This window comes from Podarcis filfolensis (genome assembly GCF_964270895.1).
Source record: "Podarcis filfolensis genome assembly, chromosome: 10".
In the NCBI taxonomy this organism is placed as follows: Eukaryota; Metazoa; Chordata; class Lepidosauria; order Squamata; family Lacertidae; genus Podarcis; species Podarcis filfolensis.
This window is the reverse complement of record NC_139612.1, coordinates 11040903-11064090: the sequence shown is the minus strand read 5'-3', so window position 1 is coordinate 11064090 and position 23188 is coordinate 11040903. Positions and strand designations below refer to the sequence as shown.

At 41.7% G+C, this 23188-nt stretch overlaps 1 protein-coding gene across 13 annotated transcripts in view; it reads right to left on the bottom strand.

The window, feature by feature from the left end:
• Nucleotides 1-10047: 10047 nt before the first annotated feature.
• Nucleotides 10048-23188, bottom strand: part of TAFA5 (TAFA chemokine like family member 5) — a 340202-nt gene continuing 327061 nt past the window's right edge. For 10 of the 13 annotated variants that reach the window (XR_014539418.1, XR_014539420.1, XR_014539421.1 and 7 more), the window contains one exon: nt 10048-12393. Coding sequence is in view for 5 of the 13 variants with exons in the window: in XM_083575380.1 (XP_083431506.1) it covers nt 12357-12393 (37 nt within the window). In the remaining 8 variants the exon portion in view is untranslated. Of the gene's footprint in view, nt 12394-14801; nt 14861-23188 lie in introns of all 13 variants that reach the window. The other 3 variants (XR_014539417.1, XR_014539419.1, XM_083575382.1) reach the window with 1 other exon arrangement.

Sequence of the window (23188 nt, the reverse complement as noted above, 5' to 3'; positions counted from 1 at the left end):
TCGAAACCGGGTGGTAATATCCCCTTAGCATTTGACTTCCAAGCCTTCCTATGATCTTTCTGTTCAGATCCTTTATCTACTGCCTTAAATGCAGTGCTGGATTTACGTATAAGCTAAACAAGCTATAGCTTGGGGCCCCACTCTCTTGCCCCCCCCCCATGTCACTATTAATATACTTCTTCTTAATTGTATTTCAGTTCAACAATTACTTTGATAAAATACAATTTTGTTATGTGCAAATGGCTTTAGATACCTATTAGGTCCATAAATCACCATATAGCATATATTCAACACAAAAAACAGCGACCATTTGTTGTTGACAAAGGACAGCTGGACATATAAAGGGCCCCATTACCTTCAGTAGCTTAGGGCCTCATCAAACCGAAATCCGTCCATTGCTTAAATGTAATACTTATTTCTATAACATATGTCCTGCATTGCATTCCTTTATAATTCTCATTCCTTTGCTTATATTTCCAGTCCTGCCAGTGATTTCATTTGACTACAGTGGAACCTTGTGTAACATGCCATCCCCCTTGCGAACGCTGCAGGTTATGGGTTCCGCTAAGCCGGAAGTAGATGCTCCCGGTTGCGACCTTTGCCCTGGGATGCGAGTGGAAGTCATGCGCCAGCTGTGCGGCAGCAGTGGGAAGCGCCATTAGCAAAAGCGCACCTCATGTTACGAGAGGTTCCGGGTTACAAAACGGACCTCTGGAATGGATTAAGCTCATAACCAGAGGTGCCACTGTATATTTTTCCAGATAATCCAAAAAGGGTGTCCACTCTTCCATAAACATTTCGTCTTGTTGGTCTCTTATTTCTGCCGTCAAGTTCACCATCTCCATATAGTCCAATAGTTTTAAAGGCCACTCCTCTATTGTTAGAAAAGAGCACATGGAGAGTGCATGTTGCAGTGGGGGCAACCATGACATCCCCTGTTGCTGGGAGGGTTAGTATGGATGGCCATGAATCTGGTAGGGCATCTCCAATTGTTGCTGGAGAGAATTTCATGTTACAAAGTTGATTGACTGTTTGGGGTGCTATTTGTTCCCTGCGCGCGGTGTTGAGCTTTCTCTTTTCGCTGCACACACTGGATCACCCACCGTCCTCACCCTATATTTAGGGTTGTTCTTATGGCCTTGCTATGCCTGTCATGGGGTCGTCTGCTTCAGGGCAGGGGCCTGGTAGGAATTTTACCATTTGTCTGATTGGCTGGTGCCATTTGGTTTTTGCCTACTGCGTAGCAAATCGTCACAACTTGTAAGGTTGTGGTTAAAGGTAAAGGGACCCCTGACCATTAGGTCCAGTCGTGACCGACTCTGGGGTTGTGGTGCTCATCTCGCTTTATTGGCTGAGGTAGCTGGCATACAGCTTCCGGGTGATGTGGCCGGCATGACTAAGCTGCTTCTGGTGAACCAGAGCAGCACACGGAAACGCCATTTACCTTCCCGCCAGAGTGGTACCTATCTACTTGCATTTTGACGTGCTTTCGAACTGCTAGGTTGGGAGGAGCAGGGACCGATCCGTCGTGGGGATTCAAACCGCGACCTTCTGATCGGCAAGTCCTAGGCTCTGTGGTTTAACCCACAGCGCCACCCGCGTCCCTAAGGTTGCGGTTAGGCATTGGTTAATTTTGGTTGGTGGAGGGGGTATGGTTGGCTGTGCCAGCCCCTCCAATGCTGCTGCTGCAAGGGTATTCCATTAAAGGAATCCAGGGGCTCACCATGCTCTTGTACGAATCCCTGGCAAGGGGCTAGGGCCAGGCAAGAGCCCCTGGGATTATTTGGGGAGAGGTGAGAGCCTGGCGCCCAGCTCTATTGTCTCCCCAAAAATGTTTACCCTTACTGACTTTTGCAGGCTTGCAGTTGTCAGTTCTGTTCCTACCTCTAAGTGGGAACAGATAGTCGCTAACCAATGCCTAAGCAACCACTCACATACTGTAATCAATAAAGTTGTGGCCAAACTTATGCCAAAAAAACAAAACAAAAATTGTTGTATGAACTGTGTCTTTATTTGGGGGTGTCCTGGTGGTCCTCAACAGGCAACTTCTTCTTCTTTCCATTTCTGCGCATACAGAATTCTGGCTGCGTTGGTAGCATACATAAACAATTCAACCAACTTTTGGGGGACCAGTTCAAAGCATTTTTCTGCAATGGAAACCTGGTGCAAATGCAATTATGGACAGCTTTGAGAAAGCCTGTAGTCTGATTCTGTGGCATGCTTCCATCCAGCTACTAGTCTAATTCTAAGTGAGAGGGAACAGCTTTCAGGCAAGCATTTTCTATGTTTCTCTGCCCTTCATGTTTACTCTATGTGCTCCTCTTAAACCTTACTGCTTGAGCTCCAGTCTCTGTGTATGGGGGCTTCTTTTGTTGGGATCTCCTTCCCTCCCTCCAGGGTGGTAGCATCTTCAAAACTACTTTAGCCACCCGGAAGAGGAAGAAACCATGTCCTGAGCTGTGTGGAGGGGGGAACAAGGGGCTACAGCCAGATCTGGGATGGGGGGGGGCAGTGGGGATGCCGGCATTTCTTCTGTATGGTTGTAAATCATGGTGATTTACCATGATTTACCAAAGCCTGCAGATGTGATAGTGGACATTGCTGAGCAGTTATGCTGCTCTTTCCAGTCACCATGGATGGACTGTCTCTTGACAAGTCATATCAAACTGAGAGAAAGCAATGCAAAATTGCTGTAAGGGGTGATTTGATCTTCGGCTGGCAGAGTTGCCAAGCAGACAAGTTGATTTGGAAGCCTAGAAATGATGTTGCTGTGAATCTAGCAATGTTTTGTTGGAAGCCAACCAGAGTGTCTGGGGAAACCCAGTAAGATGGGTGGCATATAAACAATAAAACCATAAAACTATTACAGTGGTACCTCGGGTTAAGAACTTAATTCGTTCTGGAGGTCTGTTCTTAACCTGAAACTGTTCTTAACCTGAGGTATCACTTTAGCTAATAGTGCCTCACGAGCCGTTGCACGATTTCTGTTCTCATCCTGAAGCAAAGTTCTTAACCCGAGGTATTATTTCTGGGTTAGCGGAGTCTGTAACCTGAAGCGTCTGTAACCTGAAGCATCTGTAACCTGAGGTACCACTGTATTATTATTATTATTATTATTATTATTATTATTATTATTAAGCATAGGGAGCGGCCGCCGAGACCACAAAACACCGGTCTTGAAAGACCTACATTGGCTCCCAGTACGTTTCCAAGCACAATTCAAAGTCTTGGTGCTGACCTTTAAAGCCCTAAATGGCCTCGGCCCAGTATACCTGAAGGAGCATCTCCACCCTCATCGTTCAGCCCACACACTGAGGTCCAGCTCCGAGGGCCTTCTGGCGGTTCCTTCATTGCAAGAAGCAAATTTATAGGGAATCAGGCAGAGGGCCTTCTCAGTAGTGGCGCCTGCCCTGTGGAATGCCCCCATCAGATGTCAAAGAAGTAAACAACTATCTGACATTTAGAAGACACTTGAAGGCAGCCTTGTTTAGGAAAGTTTTTAATAATTGATGTTTTAATGTATTTTTAACCTTCTGTTGGAAGCCGCCCAGAGTGCCTGGGAAGACACAGCTGGATGGGCAGGGTAGAAATAAAAAAATATTATTATTATTATTATTATTATTATTATTATTATTATTATTATTAACAGCTTTTGAATGATCAGGAGGCAGCTAGCAACATACAACAAACCTTCCTCCCTTCCCTTCCTTTTCCCTCATCTGTCCTCACACGAAGAAGGAAAGAAGAGGGGTGGCAAGTATCTTTTGCCCTGATAGACAACTGGTTAGTTCGTCTGCAATTTCTGAAGCACCTCATTTGAATTCAGAGTCAAGAAATTCTGCATAATTCCTGCAAGACACTTTTAACCCTGCAGATGTTGCTGAACTACAATTCCCACCATCCCCAGGCCAACTGCCAGGTATGATGGGAGTTGTAGCTCCACAGCACTTGGAGGGTCAGCAATTCCCCATATCTGCTTTAACAGGCCCTCATAGTGTCTAAATGCAGTTTTCCTGGCATATATATATATATATATATATATATATATATATATAGTCCCTTGATATGGCTAGTTCAGAATGGAGCCTTGTGTGGATTCTGGGTAACATCTTGTCAGATCTCATACATTATTTCAATGCGGCAGAGTAAAAACCTGGAAACTTGTACAATCTGTACCTTCGCCTTTTGGGCACTCAGGGACCATTCCTCTTTAGAGAACCGAGTGTGTGAATGGCATCAGCATTTCTAAGTACAGAACACCGAAAAATTAAAGATTCAGTCGGGCTTTAAGCTTAGGAAATGTAGGCCTGCTTAGTTTCTATGGCAAACGTACATACATGCATGCCAGATCCTGAGAGCTTATTAAATGTGAAAGAACACTGAACAAAGAAGGAGTACATCAGTAAGCATTTCAAAATCTCGACAGGCCAATCAATCATTCCAATCAATCTTGTTCAGAGCTTGTTCGGAGGATGGATTTTAGTTGCATGCCTTTGCTTAATTCAACAATGTAACCTTTATTGGGAGAAAAGAAAAGGTTAATTCAGTACCAGAACATTAAACTCGGTCACTTCTTTGGATATTACTCTGTTGTTGACAAAGATGCAAAGAGAGAGAGAGAGAAGAAAGAAAAGTACTAGCAAAATATGTTAGTAATTCACAGTAAGTGGTGTTGCCTTGGCAGTCGTAAATGGGTGCACTTCATTCAGGCTGTTGTGTATTAACATACATAAACATAGGTCCTCAGCTTGCTTTTCTAGGTTGGAAATATCCTCCGGTCAGCCTTTAGGTTACTCCTTTTCTTTCTTGTGCTACTATTAAAAGTCAATATTGTTATGTTCTGGAGCTGAAAGAGACAAGGACAAACAAAAGCACACTTAACCTCCCTACTTACCTCCATTTTACCTGTTGCTGCTGTTTTTCTGCCTTAAGGGTCTAGGAGAAAGTGAGAATATCCAAATAATGAATAGCAGGGACTATCTTCAACCATCTTTGACTTAACTGTCTGCAAAGTCAGAGCCCAAAGAGCAGGCTGTCTCTGCGAGGAACTGAATAGCTTTCATTTCAGGAAACGCTAGGTATTTTATATATAGGAGAGATGGTGTAATGGTTATGCTGTGGCACATCAAACTGTTTTTTTGTTGCTAATATGCATAATACATTGGGCAGAATATGTTCAACATCAATGTGGAGGCATTTGCTGCATCTAGACAACTGAGTTCCAATAGTTACTATATTCACTTCTTAATGTAGCCTGACACTTTACTTGCATTGCTGCGTGTTTTTGCACACTGAACAAGCACATTGACAGATCTGTCTGTCCCCAGTAATGCCTCAGCTATCTTTTCACTGGGGAGAAAAAAAAATGTAGCCATGCACACAAGATGATTATAAATGTTGCATGCGTTCCAGAGAACCTGCCTATTTTGTATGTTGAATTCATTTGCTATCATGGAAGTCTAGTTACTGGAGTTTTTCACCGTCTCCACAAGGCTGTACTAGCTTACAAGAAATATGGGATTTGCAGTTTGATCCAATTAACCAAACTACAGCTCTTTTTTAAAAAAAAATCCCTCTACCATATGTGTTGGGGAATCAATTTGCTTATTTTATATAAACCTATTGTGAAGAGGCTCTCAGAGGTACACTATCATTTTTTAAAGTATATACCCACAAGTGTTAAGAATGAATATCACCATCTAACATTCGAAAATGTCTACATAACACAGGTATGCCTTTCAAGCCACAGGGACTAAATGAGTCTCACGAGTGAATAAACACTTATGCTTACCTTGGAGCTTTTGCTGTGGGATGTGTTTTGAGGTCACCAACCTTTTTGGGCTTGTGGGCACATTTGCAGACTGAAGAAACTGTCATGGGGGTCACATACCCAAACACACTTCAGTCAAGCTCAAACCACAATGGACTCTATTTGTTCCTAAAAAAATTGCTGCTTACAAGCCTAATTTCAGCAGGTGGGGGGCGAGTGATCCCTGCAAGAGCCAGGAAACCCTCTGTGGGCACGTGGGGACTTGTGGGCGCCGCAATTGTGACTCCTGCCTTAACTGGTTAATTCCAGTTCACACTTTCACAGCAAAACCTCCAAGTTTGTAATAAGTATATACTCAACAGGGAAACTCATTCTGTCCTCATGGTGCTTTGATTCAAGTTTGTTGGAGACCATGGCATCAATGGTTACCAGTGTCTCATTGCCTAAACAATAGTCCTCTATGGCAGGGGTCTGCAAAATTTTTTAGCAGGGGGCCGGTCCACTGTCCCTTAGACCTTGTGTGGGCTGGAGTATATTTTGAAAAAAATAATGAATTCCTATGCCCCACAAATAACCAAGGGATGCATTTTAAATAAAAGCACACATTCTACTCATGTAAAAACACCAGGCAGGCCCCACAAATAACCTGGAGATCATTTTAAATAAAAGGACACATTCTACTCATGTAAAAACATTCCCAGACCGTCTGCGGGCCAGATTTAGAAGGCGATTGGGCTGGATCTGGCCCCCGGGACTTAGTTTGCCTACCCATGCTCTATGGGCTAGATCCAGACTGATAGAGCATTTTTAACCCCAGCTGGGAAGCAGCAAAGCAAAGGATCCATCGCCACATCTCAATCCTCTGTGTGCATTGCCAAAAGTGACATAAAATTCAGCAATCCCTTTTTTAACACATCCACTCATTCTTCTGTTGCTAAACCTGCAAAGGATCATGCCACATGCCAGGTTCTGTTACGTATTATTAACAAAAATGCAACCAATGTCAGGGACTGGTTGGATGAAGGGGAATGGTGGAAGGAACCCCCAAGAGAAACCCCAGGGGAGAAAGGTTCAGAGACTGGTGGTGGGACAATGTGGAGAGCTCAGAGGGAGAAGATTGGGCCTGGATTCTGAAGGAGCAACAGGGTTTAATGAACAGGAAGACCCTGCTATAATGATTCCATTCAATTTGTGATGGGTATCTGTTTAATACATACCTGTGAAAGATACTTCTAATAAGCTCTCTTCGTGTTGCACCGAATGGTTGGGAGCCTCATAAGAGGGAAGAAACAAATTATGTCTGGATTTGATCAGACATATAATCCTGTCTCATTCCCTCTCTCAAACTCAGTGAAATAAATCAGTTAAGACTCACATGTCTTTCAGAATTCATACATTCAGCTATGATTTCCTTTTGGACTCCATATGATAAAGAATACTTACCACTGTGAGTATAACGAATGTCATTAGTGGGACTGAATTAAACAGCTGTGGTAGTAAATTAATATTTAAAATAATGGTTTTAAAAATCCAGCTTGTTCTGAAAGACTAAGAGCTTCCAAAGCCATCTTGTTGGCTGCTATTGAAACACAATACAATATTATATGGATTTCGATCTTATCCACCAAGTCGGGTTTTTTAGTTCTTAAAAGTTGCATTGACTAAGTGCTACATTTACTCACATTCATTTTTGTTTGAACTGCCATATGATTTCCCATTGCCTGCTGTTTAAAACACAATCATTTCAAAGGCATAATGGCAGATTAGACACCAATTTCCCAGCCAAGAAAAGGGAGTATGACTAGTAATATGTTTTTTAACTGCCTGTGTGTCTTTGACCATTTTCAAAAGGTAAGGCTATCTAAAGGGACACATTTCTGAAGCAAAAATATGTGCTTCATCCTACAGAATAGGAAATAAATACTTTCATTCCCATTACAACACTAAGTGCACATTTCAGTTCATACAGCCAAGCAAATATTGGCTGAGCATTCAAAATTCTGCATTTTGGAAAGACAGTTTGGAAGGAGCTGCCTCTGGAACTTGCCCGAGGCTGCTGTCATAGAAAACTAGGCAGAAATTCATTTCTAATTAGAGCACATTGGGTTGCTTCTTAGCCTATTTTTTGGAGTCAGAGAACATCAGTCTTGCAAGGATGGAAGAATTGTGGTTCAGTGCAAGAATCAGTCAGGATTACCCACATTATAAAGTACAGTGGTACCTCGGGTTAAGTACTTAATTAGTTCCGGAGGTCCGTTCTTAACCTGAAACTGTTCTTAACCTGAAGCACCACTTTAGCTAATGGGGCCTCCTGCTGCCGCCATGCCTCCAGAGCACGATTTCTGTTCTCATCCTGAAGCAAAGTTCTTAACCCGAGGTACTATTTCTGGCTTAGCGGAGTCTGTAACCTGAAGTGCATGTAACCTGAAGCATACGTAACCCAAGGTAACACTGTACAAGAGCAAGGATAACCAAATTGTACCAAGGAAGAGCTCCATTCAGCTCAATGAACGAATTCAGCCAATTACAAAAATTAAGTCAATTACAACAGGTACTACATACACAGCGGGTGGCACTGTTGTCTAAACCACTGAGCCTAGGGCTTGCCAATCGGAAGGTTGGCGGTTCGAATCCTCGTAACTGGTGAGCTCCCATTGTTCGGTCCCTGCTCCTGCCAACTTAGCAGTTCGAAAGCACATCACAGTGCAAGTAGATAAATAGGTACCGCTCCGGTGGGAAGGTAAACGCATTTACGTGCGCTGCTCTGGTTTTGCCAGAAGTGGCTTAGTCATGCTGGTCACATAACCCGGAAAAACTATCTGTGGACAAACGTCAGCTCCCTCTCCCAGTAAAGCGAGATGAGCGCCACAACCCCAGAGTCGTTCGCGACTGGACATAACTGTCAGGGGTCCTTTACCTTTACTACATAAAAAAGTAATATTGAGTTCATATGATAAAGTAAAGAAGTATTGCTAACTAACAACGCAATCATATGCACATTTACTTTCAGGTAATGCTTACTCTCAGGTAAAGTATGGATAGATTTGCAACCTAAATTAACCCTTCTATGGTGAAGATCCAAATGCATTAAAAGGGCATCATCTTTCAACCTAGGTAGGGTTGAAAGATGGGTAGGGTCCATGTAAATTAAATTTTTCTGGGTAGGGTCCATGTAAACTAAAAACTTATTTTCAGAGCCTACAAGGTAAGTAAAGTAAGTAAGTAAGTAAGTAAGTAAGTAAGTAAGTAAAGTTACTACTCCATCCTGTTCACACACTGAAATGACTAGCTGGCTGTACTAAGGCATTCCCACAAGCCAAAGAATGGTACGCACCTTGATTCATACAGTCATGTTTTTCATTCAAATCCTGGGACTTTCATGGGATGTACAGGAAACATTTTTTCCCATAGGTAAGTGTGAGAAAACCATGCATTTGAATGCCTGAAACTGTAGTCATTAGGCAAAAAAGGTAAAGGACCCCTGACTGTTAAGCCCAGTCGCAGACGACTCTGGGATTGCGGTACTCATCTCGCTTTACAAGCCGAGGGAGCTGGCATTTGTCCACAGACAGTTTTTCTGGGTCATGTGACCAGCATGACTAAGCCACTTCTGGCACAATGGAACACCGTGACAGAAAGCAGAGCGCATGGAAACACCGTTTACCTTCCCACCGGACTGGTACCTATTTATCTACTTGCACTTTGGGGGGGTGCTTTTGAACTGCTAGGTTGGCAGGAGCTGGAACCAAGCAATTGGAGCTCACCCCGTCGCGGGGATTCGAACAGCCAACCTTCTGATCAGCAAGCCCAAAAGGCTCAGTGGTTTAGACTACAGCACCATCTACATCCGTAGTCATTAGGTAATGCAGAGCAATTTTCCTCTTCCCCAGCATCCCCCATCCTACATTGTCCAGAAAGGTCCCCATGCCTCCTGGAGAGGCTTGGGTAAGTTTCTTTGATCTTATGTAGCCAACCATTTTTAATCACCATTATAATCAAAATTAACTTTCATGCACATAATTGTCAGTTTGATTAGAACCTAATCACTTTAGTAAAGTAGTTCACTTTAGAAAGCAGAAAACTAGTTATCTGCCTATGTTTTCCAAATCCTTCTGTGTTGAGAGCCATTTCAAGGAAATGGTTGCAGTCTCCACTTCAGCACAGTCCAGAAATGGCTATTTCCCATATAAAATAATGATTTGTTTGCCTCACATGCCCACCTCCTCACTCCCTCCTGAGAAAGTTGTCTCATGTCATAAGCAGTGAACAAAAGTCTCACTTATAAAAGGGTTTTCTTTATTTTTTCATAATTTAGCTGAACCAACACAAAACTGAATACTGTAAAGCAACAAAAATGTTGAAACATTTTAATTTTTTGTTCAGTATTTACTAAATAAGGCGCTACACTCCCTTGAAAAATAAAAATGAAACCATAACAGAAGAGAAAATCAGCGGAGTGGGGGATCTGGCTCTCCAGTTCTTGTAATACAGGTGAAGTATCTGCGATCATTTATTGCATGACACTTTGAATCAGACATTGGTCATTTATAGTGCAGTCAGTTCATAATGCTTTTCAAGTGGCTGGGCTTTAATTGCTACTTGGACACTGATCAAAACCCTTAGGATGAAATAAGACCGTCCATGTACATGTTTTATTCATAGACACTATCACCTACAATTCATGGTTTCTTCAACCTGTGCATTAAAATAATCCTGAAAATTGGAAGAGGTCTTAAATAAACGAACTTCTTTTTCATACCTCTCATCTATGGTTGCTTGAACAATCCCTATATATTTTTTTTCTTTAGTAGCATAGAACTAGCATAACACTAAAAGTTAATTGGAGTATTTAGGTAGTATACTACAGTGGACACTGGGGGGAAAGTTTAATATTGGCAAATATTTGGGGGGAAGGAGGAAAGCTCATTTGTTGACCTCGTCATATCACTGTGAGCAATACTTGTAGTAGACAAAAAGGTACCATGTTTGGAGGTTATTGGTCTAGACTCTATCTTCTTTCCTTCTCTCGTTTCTTAAATAGCACTCTTCACTGCCCTATATAATATTGGACAAGGGGACTTTCTAAAGTATGAGATAAAACAAACATACCACCTATATCTTGATCAAAGAGCAAGCTGACCCTTATACCAAATTGGAAAGGAGGGGGAGAGAAGAGAGAGGAGAAAAGAACTTAACTCAGTATGGGAAGAAAATGATTAAAATATTTTACACTGTTTTTGACTGGTATACAAAAGACCACCCCCCTCAAAGAAAAAAAGGGAGAAAATGAAAGGTGGGGGGAGAGAGAGAAAGCCTTCTAACAGTGCAATGGTTGAATGCATTTATGTAATATAAACAACATTATTCTTTGCTTTTTCTACAGAGTCCTCTCTGGTCATGCTTTACATCCAGAATGTCCCAATGGAAGAAAGCAAACTACACCAGTCACTTCAGAGACAACTGAAGTAATAAAACAACAACTCAACTCTGATCCATATTTTTTTCTTTTTTGTCATGACTGTCAGAGTTACCACGTTAATTGTTAAATAGGATTTTCTACAAATATACAACATATAAAAACTGTTAAATATATAACTTTAGGCTTTTCAAAATACATTTAATGATCTCTTTCAAACAAGTGTTACTTCCCCCCCACCCCACCCCTTGGATTTTGCTTTCTGGTGCTAAATGGTGTATCAGATGAGACATAGGCCACAGATGACCAAACATGCTCTTTGCAAATACTGTATTATCCAACTTTTAACGATCAAAAAATGGAACCATAGAAGAGGCATGTTGAACTGGTTAAACTCAAAATGATTTTTAGTACGAGAAGTCAATCTAAGCACAGAGGAGTAAAGGTGGTGCGTAGACAGTTTGTGTTGTTTTTGATCAAAGTTCTGTTTTCTTGTTGAAGAACCGCCGTTTCCCCTTCTTGTTCCCTCGTGTTTTTCCGTGTACCTTTCCCCAAGAGCAGTTCCAGCCTTTTCTGCAGTGTTCCACAAGGACTTTGGCTGGACGGCAATATTGCAGCACTGGGCGAGTTGAATTCCTGCAAGGTGTGCCCCATACTACTGAACCCAAATAACCTTGTTAACAGTAACATCGTGTCCACTTTAAAATAGATTTTGCTCTTTGGTCTATTGTATATACTGAAACATAAGAAAATAAAAGCAATTAGGCAGTCTAGGGCACAAGAAGAAATTGCCTCCTGCACCTTAGTGTCCTCCCGTAGACAAAACAGTCTTCTCTAAGGCTGATTGGGATGAATACTCTCCAGTGTAGTTGACTCTTCCCATTGAAACATGACCACAGATCAAGTTCAGCAGTGGCGCAAAACGCAGATGAGACGTTAACTGGTGTTTTGTTTTGTTTTCGTATTGCTAATGCCCAAGCATTTCTCTCTCTCTCTTCCTTAGTCCAGTGCTCTTTAGTATGGTAGAACAGACTTTAGCTCATAACGTAGAATTATGCTGTCTTTGATGAAATACAGAGAAACAGACAGTTGAGTTGATGACATATAATGGATGATCCACAGCCGTGAAACTTGACTAGGGAATGTAGCCCACGCAGAGCTTAAAAACTCCTACAAGGCTTCTCTGTTGATGCATTTGTCAGGAGACCTGCAAGTCAATGAGAACAAATGAGTACATATCTTAACCGCAAACTTGATCAACAGGCGTTTTAGACTAGCGCCGGCTATGTACTGATCCCCACTGCCATCACCTCCAAAAATATAAAATATTTGTCTTGGCCTTAACTGGGTAAAGAAAGTTCAATAAACATTTTCAGAAAAAAGAATGGAAGCTCTTAACATATTGTACACACAATACTCTGAAATGCAGCCTCATTTGGACACAGTATAGGACAGTGCAGTGAATAAATATGATTTATAACAGGTGTTCTCTGTTTAAGATGCAAGGTCATGTTCTGATTATTCAGTAGACTAATTTAATCAATACTGCCCTCTAGTGATACCATCACTAAACAGGTGTTTATGATCAATATAATTAGATATTGATTTTTTAAAAGGAGGAAGCTAATAAATAAATAAAAACAATAGAAATTACTGTAAATTAAAGGCAAAATATAACCTATTTTATTAAAAATGGATAAAAGATTGTAGAGAAGCAGACAAAAAATTTTATAGCAAGAAACATTTTAAAATGCATATACACAAGGTAGAACCAAAGAAACCATATAGATATTAGAAAATTAAAAGAACTGATTACTGGAACATTAATGAAGCAAGGCTTGCTTTTTTAAAAAAGCATTCCCCTCAGTTTATAGAATCTACCTCAGCATAATGGTAGATTACAGCTGTGTTATGCAAACCCGAATTCTAAACAGTAAAGCAATAATTCCTTTGGTATTATCACGTTTCCTCAATATTTAGAATGTTTACTATTGACGGACAAGAAAATATTAACACTAGCAAGCAAAACAGAGAACAACAGGATTACTTTCACTTCATTCAAGCAGAGCATGAAATTTCTATGTTTTTTAACCTACCAATTTGAGAGGTAAATGAAAAGAACATCTGCCTCCAGCAGTTAAACAAAAGGTCTGTGTATAAAGTCTCACATAGGGCACAAGGTTTATTTGAGAGTTCTGCTTTTATCCTCTCACCTTTTCCAGGAAAACACACCCCAGAACTCTTGCAAACAGCCTTTCCTTTTCGGACTAGTGGTCAGACTTCAACCCACATGACCTCAGACAGGCTGAAGGCAAAAAACTGGGTTGGTTATTGTGATATTTTCCTGTTTGACGTATATACATTTAGCAAGGAAACAACATTTGTACCTGCCCCCTCCCCAACCTTTCTATTTTGGCTTCTCTCGCTTGATCTTTTGAATCAGTATAACATTACAGCAACACTACACAAATCCTGTAGCTTACAATCAAAGGGTTGCTAGATTTAGAAACCATAAGCTGCTGGGATTGCAAGATCATTGTTCATATGGAAAAATTAATATCTGCACTAACAGGTGCATAAAAATATGTATTTTTGTATTGTCTCTGCTTGTACAGCAAACTAATACTGCAAAGGAATCGCCAACGTCAATAGTTTTTGCCTCGAGTTACCAGAAGGTTCACCCATTTCCCCTTTTTAGAAAACAAATAACTTATCCATGAAGAATTTTCTAAATATTTTATGGTGCCCATGCCAGATGGATAAGATCTTTCTATGCAGACAATACGTTTAGGAGGGACAGGTGTTGCTGTTCCTTTTTTTATCTTTATTTTAGATTTTGTTGTGATTCATGTGGAAATTGTCCAGCATGGTTTTGTACTTTTTTAATGTTTAATTTACTGTCTGTGTCCACTTTTGCTATGTTGTAGTTATGTATTCTTTTTACGCTGTCAGCTGCCTTGAGAAGTGTTTGAACTGTGGAGAGGCAAATAAATTGAAGTATGTATGTATGTATGTATGTATGTATGTATGTGTTTTGTTAAGATTACAAACCCACTGAAATAAATAAACTGCTACCACTATATTCTTCTCACATGACGCTGGTGGCTTCATGTTTAACAACTGCTGAAACGATCCATTTATTGTGACCCTCAATGTTAAGTTGTGGGTGAACATATCAGACAACACAGCGATTCTTTAAACAGCTCTTGTTTATTCACAGGCCAGAACAGAGCAGAACTGAAGGGTTCAGCCAGCCTGCTTATATAGAGCTCCACTAGAACGCAACAGTAACCACTTTCTGTAACTATCCAATCACTTAACGTCACTTTCAATCCCTTATTTGCATATGTGAACCTGAGTGAAAACTATCTACAGTATTCCCCTGCTGGCCCAGGGTGAGAACTTCAGTACATAACACTCCCTTTCCTCTTTCTGTCCAGGGTAAGAGCTGTCTTCTTGAGCAATTACAGCATTCCATTTTTATTTTTTTATTTTTTGGTGATCCCCCACATCTCTAAATCTGGTTTGGAGAATTGAGGGACTGCTTTGAGATGGAGCTGCAAGATGCTGTAGGAGGGATGGTGTGTGTCAGTGTGTGTGTGTGGCAATAATTACCTCCTTCCCTGTTCCTCTGACGGATTCCCTTCTGTCAGCAGTCAGTCAGCACCAGATACCTTCAAAAGCCAACAGCATCCCTCAGGAAATATCAAATTCCCCAGGTGCTGAGCTTTACACCCCAAACATTAGACAATAAAATCTCTGAGGGACCCATGTAAAGAGAGGAATGACGGCTACACCACTATCTGCAGTGAAGCTAGATATCCCACGAAAACATCAACAGCAGCTTTCCCTAAAACTGACCATGTATTTTAAAGCAGCAAATCAGTTATTTGTTGTACTGCAGTATTTACACCATGATCCTGAATGGAAGAAAGACCCGATGCAATTCAGTAAACTTATTTCCAAGCAATGGATATAGGTTTGGTAGCTAGGATCTTTCACTCAGACACCCTTCACATACCACACAGTAACTGAACAGCACTGCACACACACACACACACACACACACACACACACAAAGCGCTCCACATCCTTGGCCCAGGTATTATATCAGGTATGTATTGGAACCAATTTTGGGGCGGCTTTGTAGGTCAAACCTGCAGGTTTTCATTTCTCTTTAATAGTTAAAAAGAATCTCAAAAAATAAATATTTTACGACATGTGCTAGCATTTGTTTAAAGGTATGTTGGCACTTTCAAAAGATAAGGTACACATGTTCATTGGATGGTTGTTGTTTTTTCATTTTAAAACTTGCTATTATAGCAAGTCATGCAATAACTAACCCCTGCTAAACAACTTACCATGCCCCCTCCCCGCCTTTTAAAATAGAGCTAAAAAGCATAAATATTAATGCAAATTCTGATGCACACAAACATGCCCATATGATAAAGCATTTCTCGTATACTGAGGGCAAGACAACAGCAAAGCGAGATCCTTGTTTATCTGTAGATTTTCTTAAATGCTTGCTAAATAACACTTCTCTCTCTCTTGATTAAAACCTTTCAAATTAAACTTGCGTTGTACTGCATTTTGTTTCAGATTATAATAACCCAAAGAAATGAAGAATGCGATTTTGACGAAGCCCCACTTTGTATTACACAAACAGTAATGTATTTCCGCAATACAAAAATAGGGTTTTCAAAAGAACAAATTTGTTTTCAAAACCAGCTGCATACCAATTGGTGATTTTGAAGCCACCGGGGGATCTCATAGCTATTTCTGAAACCTGCTAGGAACATTTTTATTAAAATCAAAGTATTTAATTGAAGCAATTTCCACAGGGTTGCTAGAACATGTGTAGGTGGTTCTAAGGTGTCTCTTTTACAGTGTATTCTCTATTGTATGATGCCTGTACAGAATATTTGTATATAGGGAGTTCACACTAATATTCTCAGTTATATTCACTGTTTGAACTGTTAAATATATATTCCATAGAATCTTACATTGTGATTCGAGGACCCGATCCCCACTTGGGAGAATGAAGACACGTGGACACAGTATATTAGGTTAATGGGCAAGAAAAGGCCACAATTTTATTGATTACAGCATGTGAGAAGGTACTGGCTTAGGCATTGGACCACTGACAATTTGACTCCACCCACTCGGAGAGGGGTGAGTCTGATGAGGGGTTGACCACCAGTAGGGGGAGCCTGTTGATGCAAATACAACTATAAGCTCTCCCCTGACGTCACCGAGGGTCGTGCCATGGCCCCCCGCCCCACAGGGCATCGGACAGGATCCACGACCGCCGGATTCCTTTAACGGAATACCCTTAAGTGAAGGGGTAGGCGATGGCCACACCTTGCCCTTCTATACACCGACAACACATTCCAATGCCTAACCGCCAAATACCGAGAAAGTTGTGACGATTGCTACGAGGTAGGCGGAAAAAAAGCAAGAGGTTGGTGCCAATTTGCCAATTGGAAAAAACTCCTACCAGGCCCCTGGGCAACCAGGGTGACCAACCATGGATCCATAGCAAGGTCAAGCGAGAAGCTACACCCTAAAGGGAGTGGTGGGTGGGTGACTCGTGGAAAATCTGAAGAGCAATAGGGGGGGAGAGCTGGCACGGCCGCATTTGAGCGGCTAAACCATGCCCCCCACGGTGGCACCCGATTGGGTGCCCAACTGGGAGGTGTGGCGCGCCACCGATGATGAGAGGGCAGGGGGCAGAATGCCCCCTGCATGACGCGGGAATCGTCTCCTGCTCACAATCCCTCCCCTCTGGAAGGAGGAGAGGCTTAAGCAACCATTTTGGGGGCGCAAAGGTCATAAAAGAGTCATGCAACTTTAGATAATGACTGAGAAGAACTCAAACTCCTCTGGCTCACCCATCAGCCTCTAAGTCCCTTTTCTCCAACCTGCTTATCCAGCCAACCACTATTTCATGGACTAGGCTGATGGAGAGCAGCAATGGGGAGATGGATCAGACCCTATCAAGTACCCAGTGTCAACAAGGCAAAATATGTTTCCATTTGGTTCATAGCTAGGCTTGGAATAATTCCTGCTGTTTCTCTGTTATGGATTAAACTCCTGTTGCGAATTACAATACAGTGGTACCTCTGGTTACGTACATAAGTCGTTCCGGAGGTCTGTTCTTAACCTGAAACTGTTCTTAACCTGAAGCACCACTTTAGCTAATGGGGCCTCCCGCTGCTGCCACTCAATTTCTGTTCTCATCCTGAAGCAAAGTTCTTAACTCGAGGTATTATTTCTGGGTTAGCGGAGTCTGTAACCTGAAGCGTATGTAACCTGAAGGTACATACTTATCTGTAACCCGAGGTACCACTGAGGTGCCTTATAGGCAACAAACGAAAACCAACACAGCAACAGACAGGACTACGGAGGAGCTAACCGTCAATAATATATGGCTCCAGCCTTATACCCCAATTTTCTTTATTACATTGATATAATCACTCAGTTACCCCCACAACCAAGTAAGCTGATGGTTAATCACAACCAAATTTCTTATACAGTACCTACTAATATGCAAATAATATCACTCCATCAGTTGTCACAGTTATACACAGTGGTACCTCGGGTTACAAACGCTTCGGGTTACGAACTCTGCTAACCCGGAAGTAGTACCTTGGGTTACGAACTTCGCCCCAGGATGAGAATGGAAATTGTGCACCGGCGGTGCAGCAGCAGTGGGAAGCCCCATTAGCGAAAGCATGCCTCAGGTTAAGCACGGTTTCAGGTTAAGAATGGACCTCCAGAACGAATTAAGTTCGTAACCCGAGGTACCACTGTACTAAAATTGAATAAACTTGAGACCGCATCTAAGCTATGCTTGTTTGATATAGTTCAAGTGCTATTTTGGTAATGTACTAGGAGGCTGCCACCCAATTTGCTGTTCTCGCCAACCCCACCTACCAACCCCTTGCCAATCTACCTTGCCAGACACCTGGCCAACCACTCCCCCCCTCTTTTTGCACAAAGCTCCTTCCCTCTTCTCTCATCTATACAGCTCACCCTGGCCACTTGCTACCTGCATGCTCACCTGTCTGCCTGCTGTATGGCTGTTGTCATGCTGGATTCTCCATGGCCACCTATTGGCAACTATTGAAATTGCAGCATGATGGCAGTCTTGCAATTTTACTATACAGTAATAAATTTTGTGTTGTTTGTCCATTTTAGCATTTTTATTGTGTGTTCTTTTTTTTTTTACTTTATTCTTAGTATATCTGGCATTTCTGCCCAATAACAAAACACAGTGTTGCAATTTTGTTCTAGTATCCTTTATGCTTTGTTGGCTGTTGCTATCTGCAGTACATTTGGTCTGCTATATACAAGAGTAGTGCAACTAAGGTTTATTATTTCTTAATTACAAAAAGATTTTTTTAAAAAAGAAATAGTTTCTCAATTGCAGCTCTATAAATTCTGAACTAATCATTCAAATGACTGACTTCTAAAAAAGAATCAGCCTATTATTCTCTTTATGGGAATTAAATAAAGAAAAGAGACCATTTAAATGGGGAATAATTAGAATCATGTGCAACACAATCTCATTATGCTTACTTAGAAGTAAGTTACACTGAGTTCAGTGACAAATTTTAGCTAGTAAGTAAGTAAGGAAGGAAGGGAAGCGGGTGGCGCTGTGGTCTAAACCACAGAGCCTAGGGCTTGCCGATCAGAAGGTCAATGGTTCGAATCACTGCGATGGGTGAGCTCCTGTTGTTCGGTCCTTGCTCCTGCCAACCTAGCAGTTCGAAAGCACGTCAAAGTGCAGGTATATAAATAGGTACCGCTTCGGTGGGAAGGTAAACGGCGTTTCTGTTACATGCTTTGGTTCGCCAGAAGCGGCTTAGTCATGCTGGCCACATGACCCGGAAGCTGTCTGTGGACAAATGCTGGCTCCCTCGGCCAGTAAAGCGAGATGAGCGCCACAACCCCAGAGTCGCTCACGACTGGACTTAACGGTCCAGTTTTACCTTTACGTATGTTTAGGATTGCAGCCTTAAAGAACTAGGGGGCCTGCATCAAAGGTAAAGCTGATTTCAAACCTCATGTGAAGCTCTGCAGCTCATTCCCCACCTGCTTGGCTTCTTTGCTTTTTCAAATCCCCACCCCACAATCCTGCTTTACTTGAAAAGGTATTACTAGTTATTTTTGAACCAATATGCAAAATTCAGTCTTCACTCATCTACAGCTGATCCCATCAACAACTAAAACAATCTGGTTCAGATGTAGGTTTTGATGCCACAGGTAAGCGAATAGCAATTTGATTTGAGGCCACTGCCAACACTGTAGCATTTGAATCAAGTACTGCAAAACAATTACTGACAGGAATGTTAATCTCAAAAGGGAGTGCTGGACAAACAAAAATTAATTCTGCTCTGTTTAGATTTCAGCACAGAGGGGACTAAAGGCAGGATTAGACACACACACACACTGAACTTTGATTTCTTATGAGAAATCTTGCAAGGAACAGCTCAGAAATGTTCTAAACAAATATAACAACGATAAAATGCCTCTACCCTTTCTTATATAATGGGACTAATGCAAAACCAAGTTGCCTATGGAAATTTCACTAGCACTTCACAGCATGGCTTCTTGCTCTCCTCTCCAGTTGTCGCCACTGTATCTCAGGTCCTCTCCCAGCAGGGTTCTTTCATTCTCTAAGTCCAATTTACTTCCTCGTACCTACGGGACCTCCTGGTATGACCCCCGGAGGACCTTACGGTCTTCAAACAAAAACATCTTGGAGGTCCTGGGCCACATACCCACGGGACCACCTGATATGTCCCATGGAGGACCTTACGGTCTTCAGACAAAAACATCTTGGAGGTCCCGGGCCACAGAGAGGTTAAGCTGGCCTCAACCAGAGTCAGGGCTTTTTCAGCTGTGGCCCCGATCTGGTGGAATGCTCTGTCACAAGAGACTAGGTCCCTGCAGGACTTGACATCTTTCTGCAGGGCCTGCAAGACAGAGCTGTTCCACCAGGCCTTTGGCCAGGGCACAGCCTGACCCCCTCCTTTGGCAATCCGCACAGAACTCTAGCCCAATGGTTGCCATTAATCTGATTTGAACTGATTTTATAATGAAATGATTTTAGAATGTTGTATCATTTTAGTGTTATTAGCCGCTCTGTGCCCAGCTTCGTCTGGGGAGGGCAGGATATAAATAAAAATTTATTATTATTATTATTATTATTATTATTATTATTATTAGCCTCCTGGTCAGAGCATTTGACCAATCATGCTTTTACTCCTTGTAGGACTCTTACCTTTGGTTTTCTTCTAGCAACCAATCACTGGTTTTATAAAGATAGTCAACCTACCAATCATCAACAACAATTCGTTGAACTCTTGATGAATCCAAATTACCTCTGGTCCATTAAAAAAAAAATAATCAAAAAAATCAGGCTGTTTATTTGTCCCAGTTGCCTGGAATTTGTATTCTTTGTAGTAAACATAGTTGTCTGGGCAAAGATCTTTTGACTGGATGTGTGCCCATACTCCGCACTAAAGTTAAATCTCCTTCAAGTTGTTCAACTACTAATAGTGTATGAACCGAGGATAGATCTACACAGATATAAAGAACGCTCTGAAAACGATTTGCAAAAAAAGTTGTAAAGCTGACAACTGAAAGCTGACAGTTGCGATTTCAACTCTACAGCACCATCTGATGTCACACATTTATAACGCTATCTTTTGACTAATGTAGCAGAGTCCCATGAATGCACAACTCGGCAATCACTGCATATTCCCCCCCCTCCCAAATAGTTAATCTCAGCATTAGTAAATACTGAAATCAAAATGGACTTCCAGCTTAAATTAACACTATAGTTTGCATTCTCTTCTTTACTCCTTCTAATAACAGGTATCACACTGACCTTAGGGGGTCATAAAACTGCTACACAGAAGAAATGTAATGAACTGGAAAAGCAAACAAGCCTGATGTGAAGAGAGAAGCCAGGGTACTGCAGTGGCAATGTCATTAGTCAAATCCAGTGAGATACACGATCTGCTATTTATCATTGTGCCATTTCTGAACTGATAATCACATGCAGCAGTTCAACAAGAACCCATTAGCATTAAACTTGTCCTCCGCTTCAGAACTTTGCTTTCTAAAAGCAAAGCTCTGCTTCTTGGTCAGGGGTTCACAGTTTTGTTTGTGAGTACAGTGTTTACTCTCCCAACAACATTTCAACTTGAGAGAGTCCCATTTTCTGGAGCCTAGAGAAGGATTGGGCTTTACTTGACATTGTACCAGGTTTTGAAATCAATCAGAGCGCAGTGAGATTTCTAGCCATCAGGCCATTCCGAAACAAAGTTTAACAGCATAAAAGTGAAATAAGGTAGCATAAATAGAAAATAATGCGGACATAAATAAACTGCAGCAGAGATAAACCGAGCCATGCTTAATTTCCTTGGCAAATCACAACTTGCGCTTAAAAAGAGAATGCAATATTTCACTGCCTTCTGAGTGTCTCAGAATAGCATGACAAGGATGAAGACAGTCATAACTGAACTGGAGACATCTCAAGAACTTCTAAAGGTTGTATAACGGGGCTAGGAGAGAGACAAGTCCACATTCCCCACATTTGTGCTAGGACTCAAAGTACAGTGTGATATGTCAGAGACAAAACCTTTGTCCTTTGAAGGGGTAGAGATTTTGGCAAACACAAATGTTCGCCTGGCTACCAAGGCTACCTGAAGATTTTGGAATCCTGTTCTTAGTACTAAGTGCAGACAAGGTTTTCCATTTTTCTTTTTCCAGCTGTCGCCAAACTTAAGAAAACTAGAATAAATTTAATGTTTAAAGTTGTTGAGAAACTACAAGGCACTTAATCTCCCCCCCCCCCACTTTTTTAGAGGCTATGAGCAAAGAGAGACTCTCTCGGGAACAATAGAAGCACCGAGTATTAGCAGTTATAAAATACACTACCAAATTAAATGGCTAGGGTCTGAAGAAATAATTGCAGTCCAGATGGCATGGGAAGGTGAACACCCAGATCTCTCTATACACATGACGGTGACAAAGATTTCCCTCAAGAAAAGACACATGCTTGGAATGCCTGAAGTTTTGGCTACAGAAACAAATGCACACATACTTTTTTGTTTCTTAAAATTCTTAGCACTGAAAACTTCCTGTTAATATCAAATAAAAGGCTAAAACCACAATAATTATAAGCTATTAATAGTAATTAAGCCTGAGTGCAATAGTTCACAGACCATGCTAAGTGTAAGCGTGTTGTCTCCTGGATATGAGATCATGGTCACTTTGCTCCTTCTCATTCATTCTGCAGCAGTACTGATCTAAGCCATTGTTTCGTTTAACTGTAGCTCGTGGTTTAGCTTTCCCCAGACTAATAATAATAATAATAATAATAATAATAATAATAATAATAATAATAATTTATTTATACCTCGCCCATCTGGCTGAGTTTCCCCAGCCACTCTGGGCGGCTCCCAACAGAATATTAAAAACACAGTACAGCATCAAACATTAAAAACTTCCCTAAACAGGGCTGCCTTCAGATGTCTTCTAAAAGTCTGGTAGTTATTGTTCTCTTTGACATCTGATGGGAAGGTGTTCCACAGGGCGGGTGTCACTACCGAAAAGGCCCTCTGTCTGGTTCCCTGTAACCTCACTTCTCGCAGTGAGGGAACCGCCAGAAGGCCCTCGGTGCTGGACCTCAGTGTCTGGGTAGAATGATGGAGGTGGAGACGCTCCTTCAGGTATACTGGGCCGAGGTCATTTAGGGTTTTAAAGGTCGGCACCAACACTTTGAATTGTGCTCGGAAACGTACTGGGAGCCAATGTAGGTCTTTCAAGAATGGTGTTATGTGGTCTTGGCAGCCGCTCCAAGTCACCAGTCTAGCTTCCGCATTCTGGATTAGTTGTAACCAAGGTTCACCTTATGGTTTATGGCTTGTGGTTTGTCTGGTAGAGCTAAACCATGATCCTGCGTTCAGACAACAAACTAGGTCAGG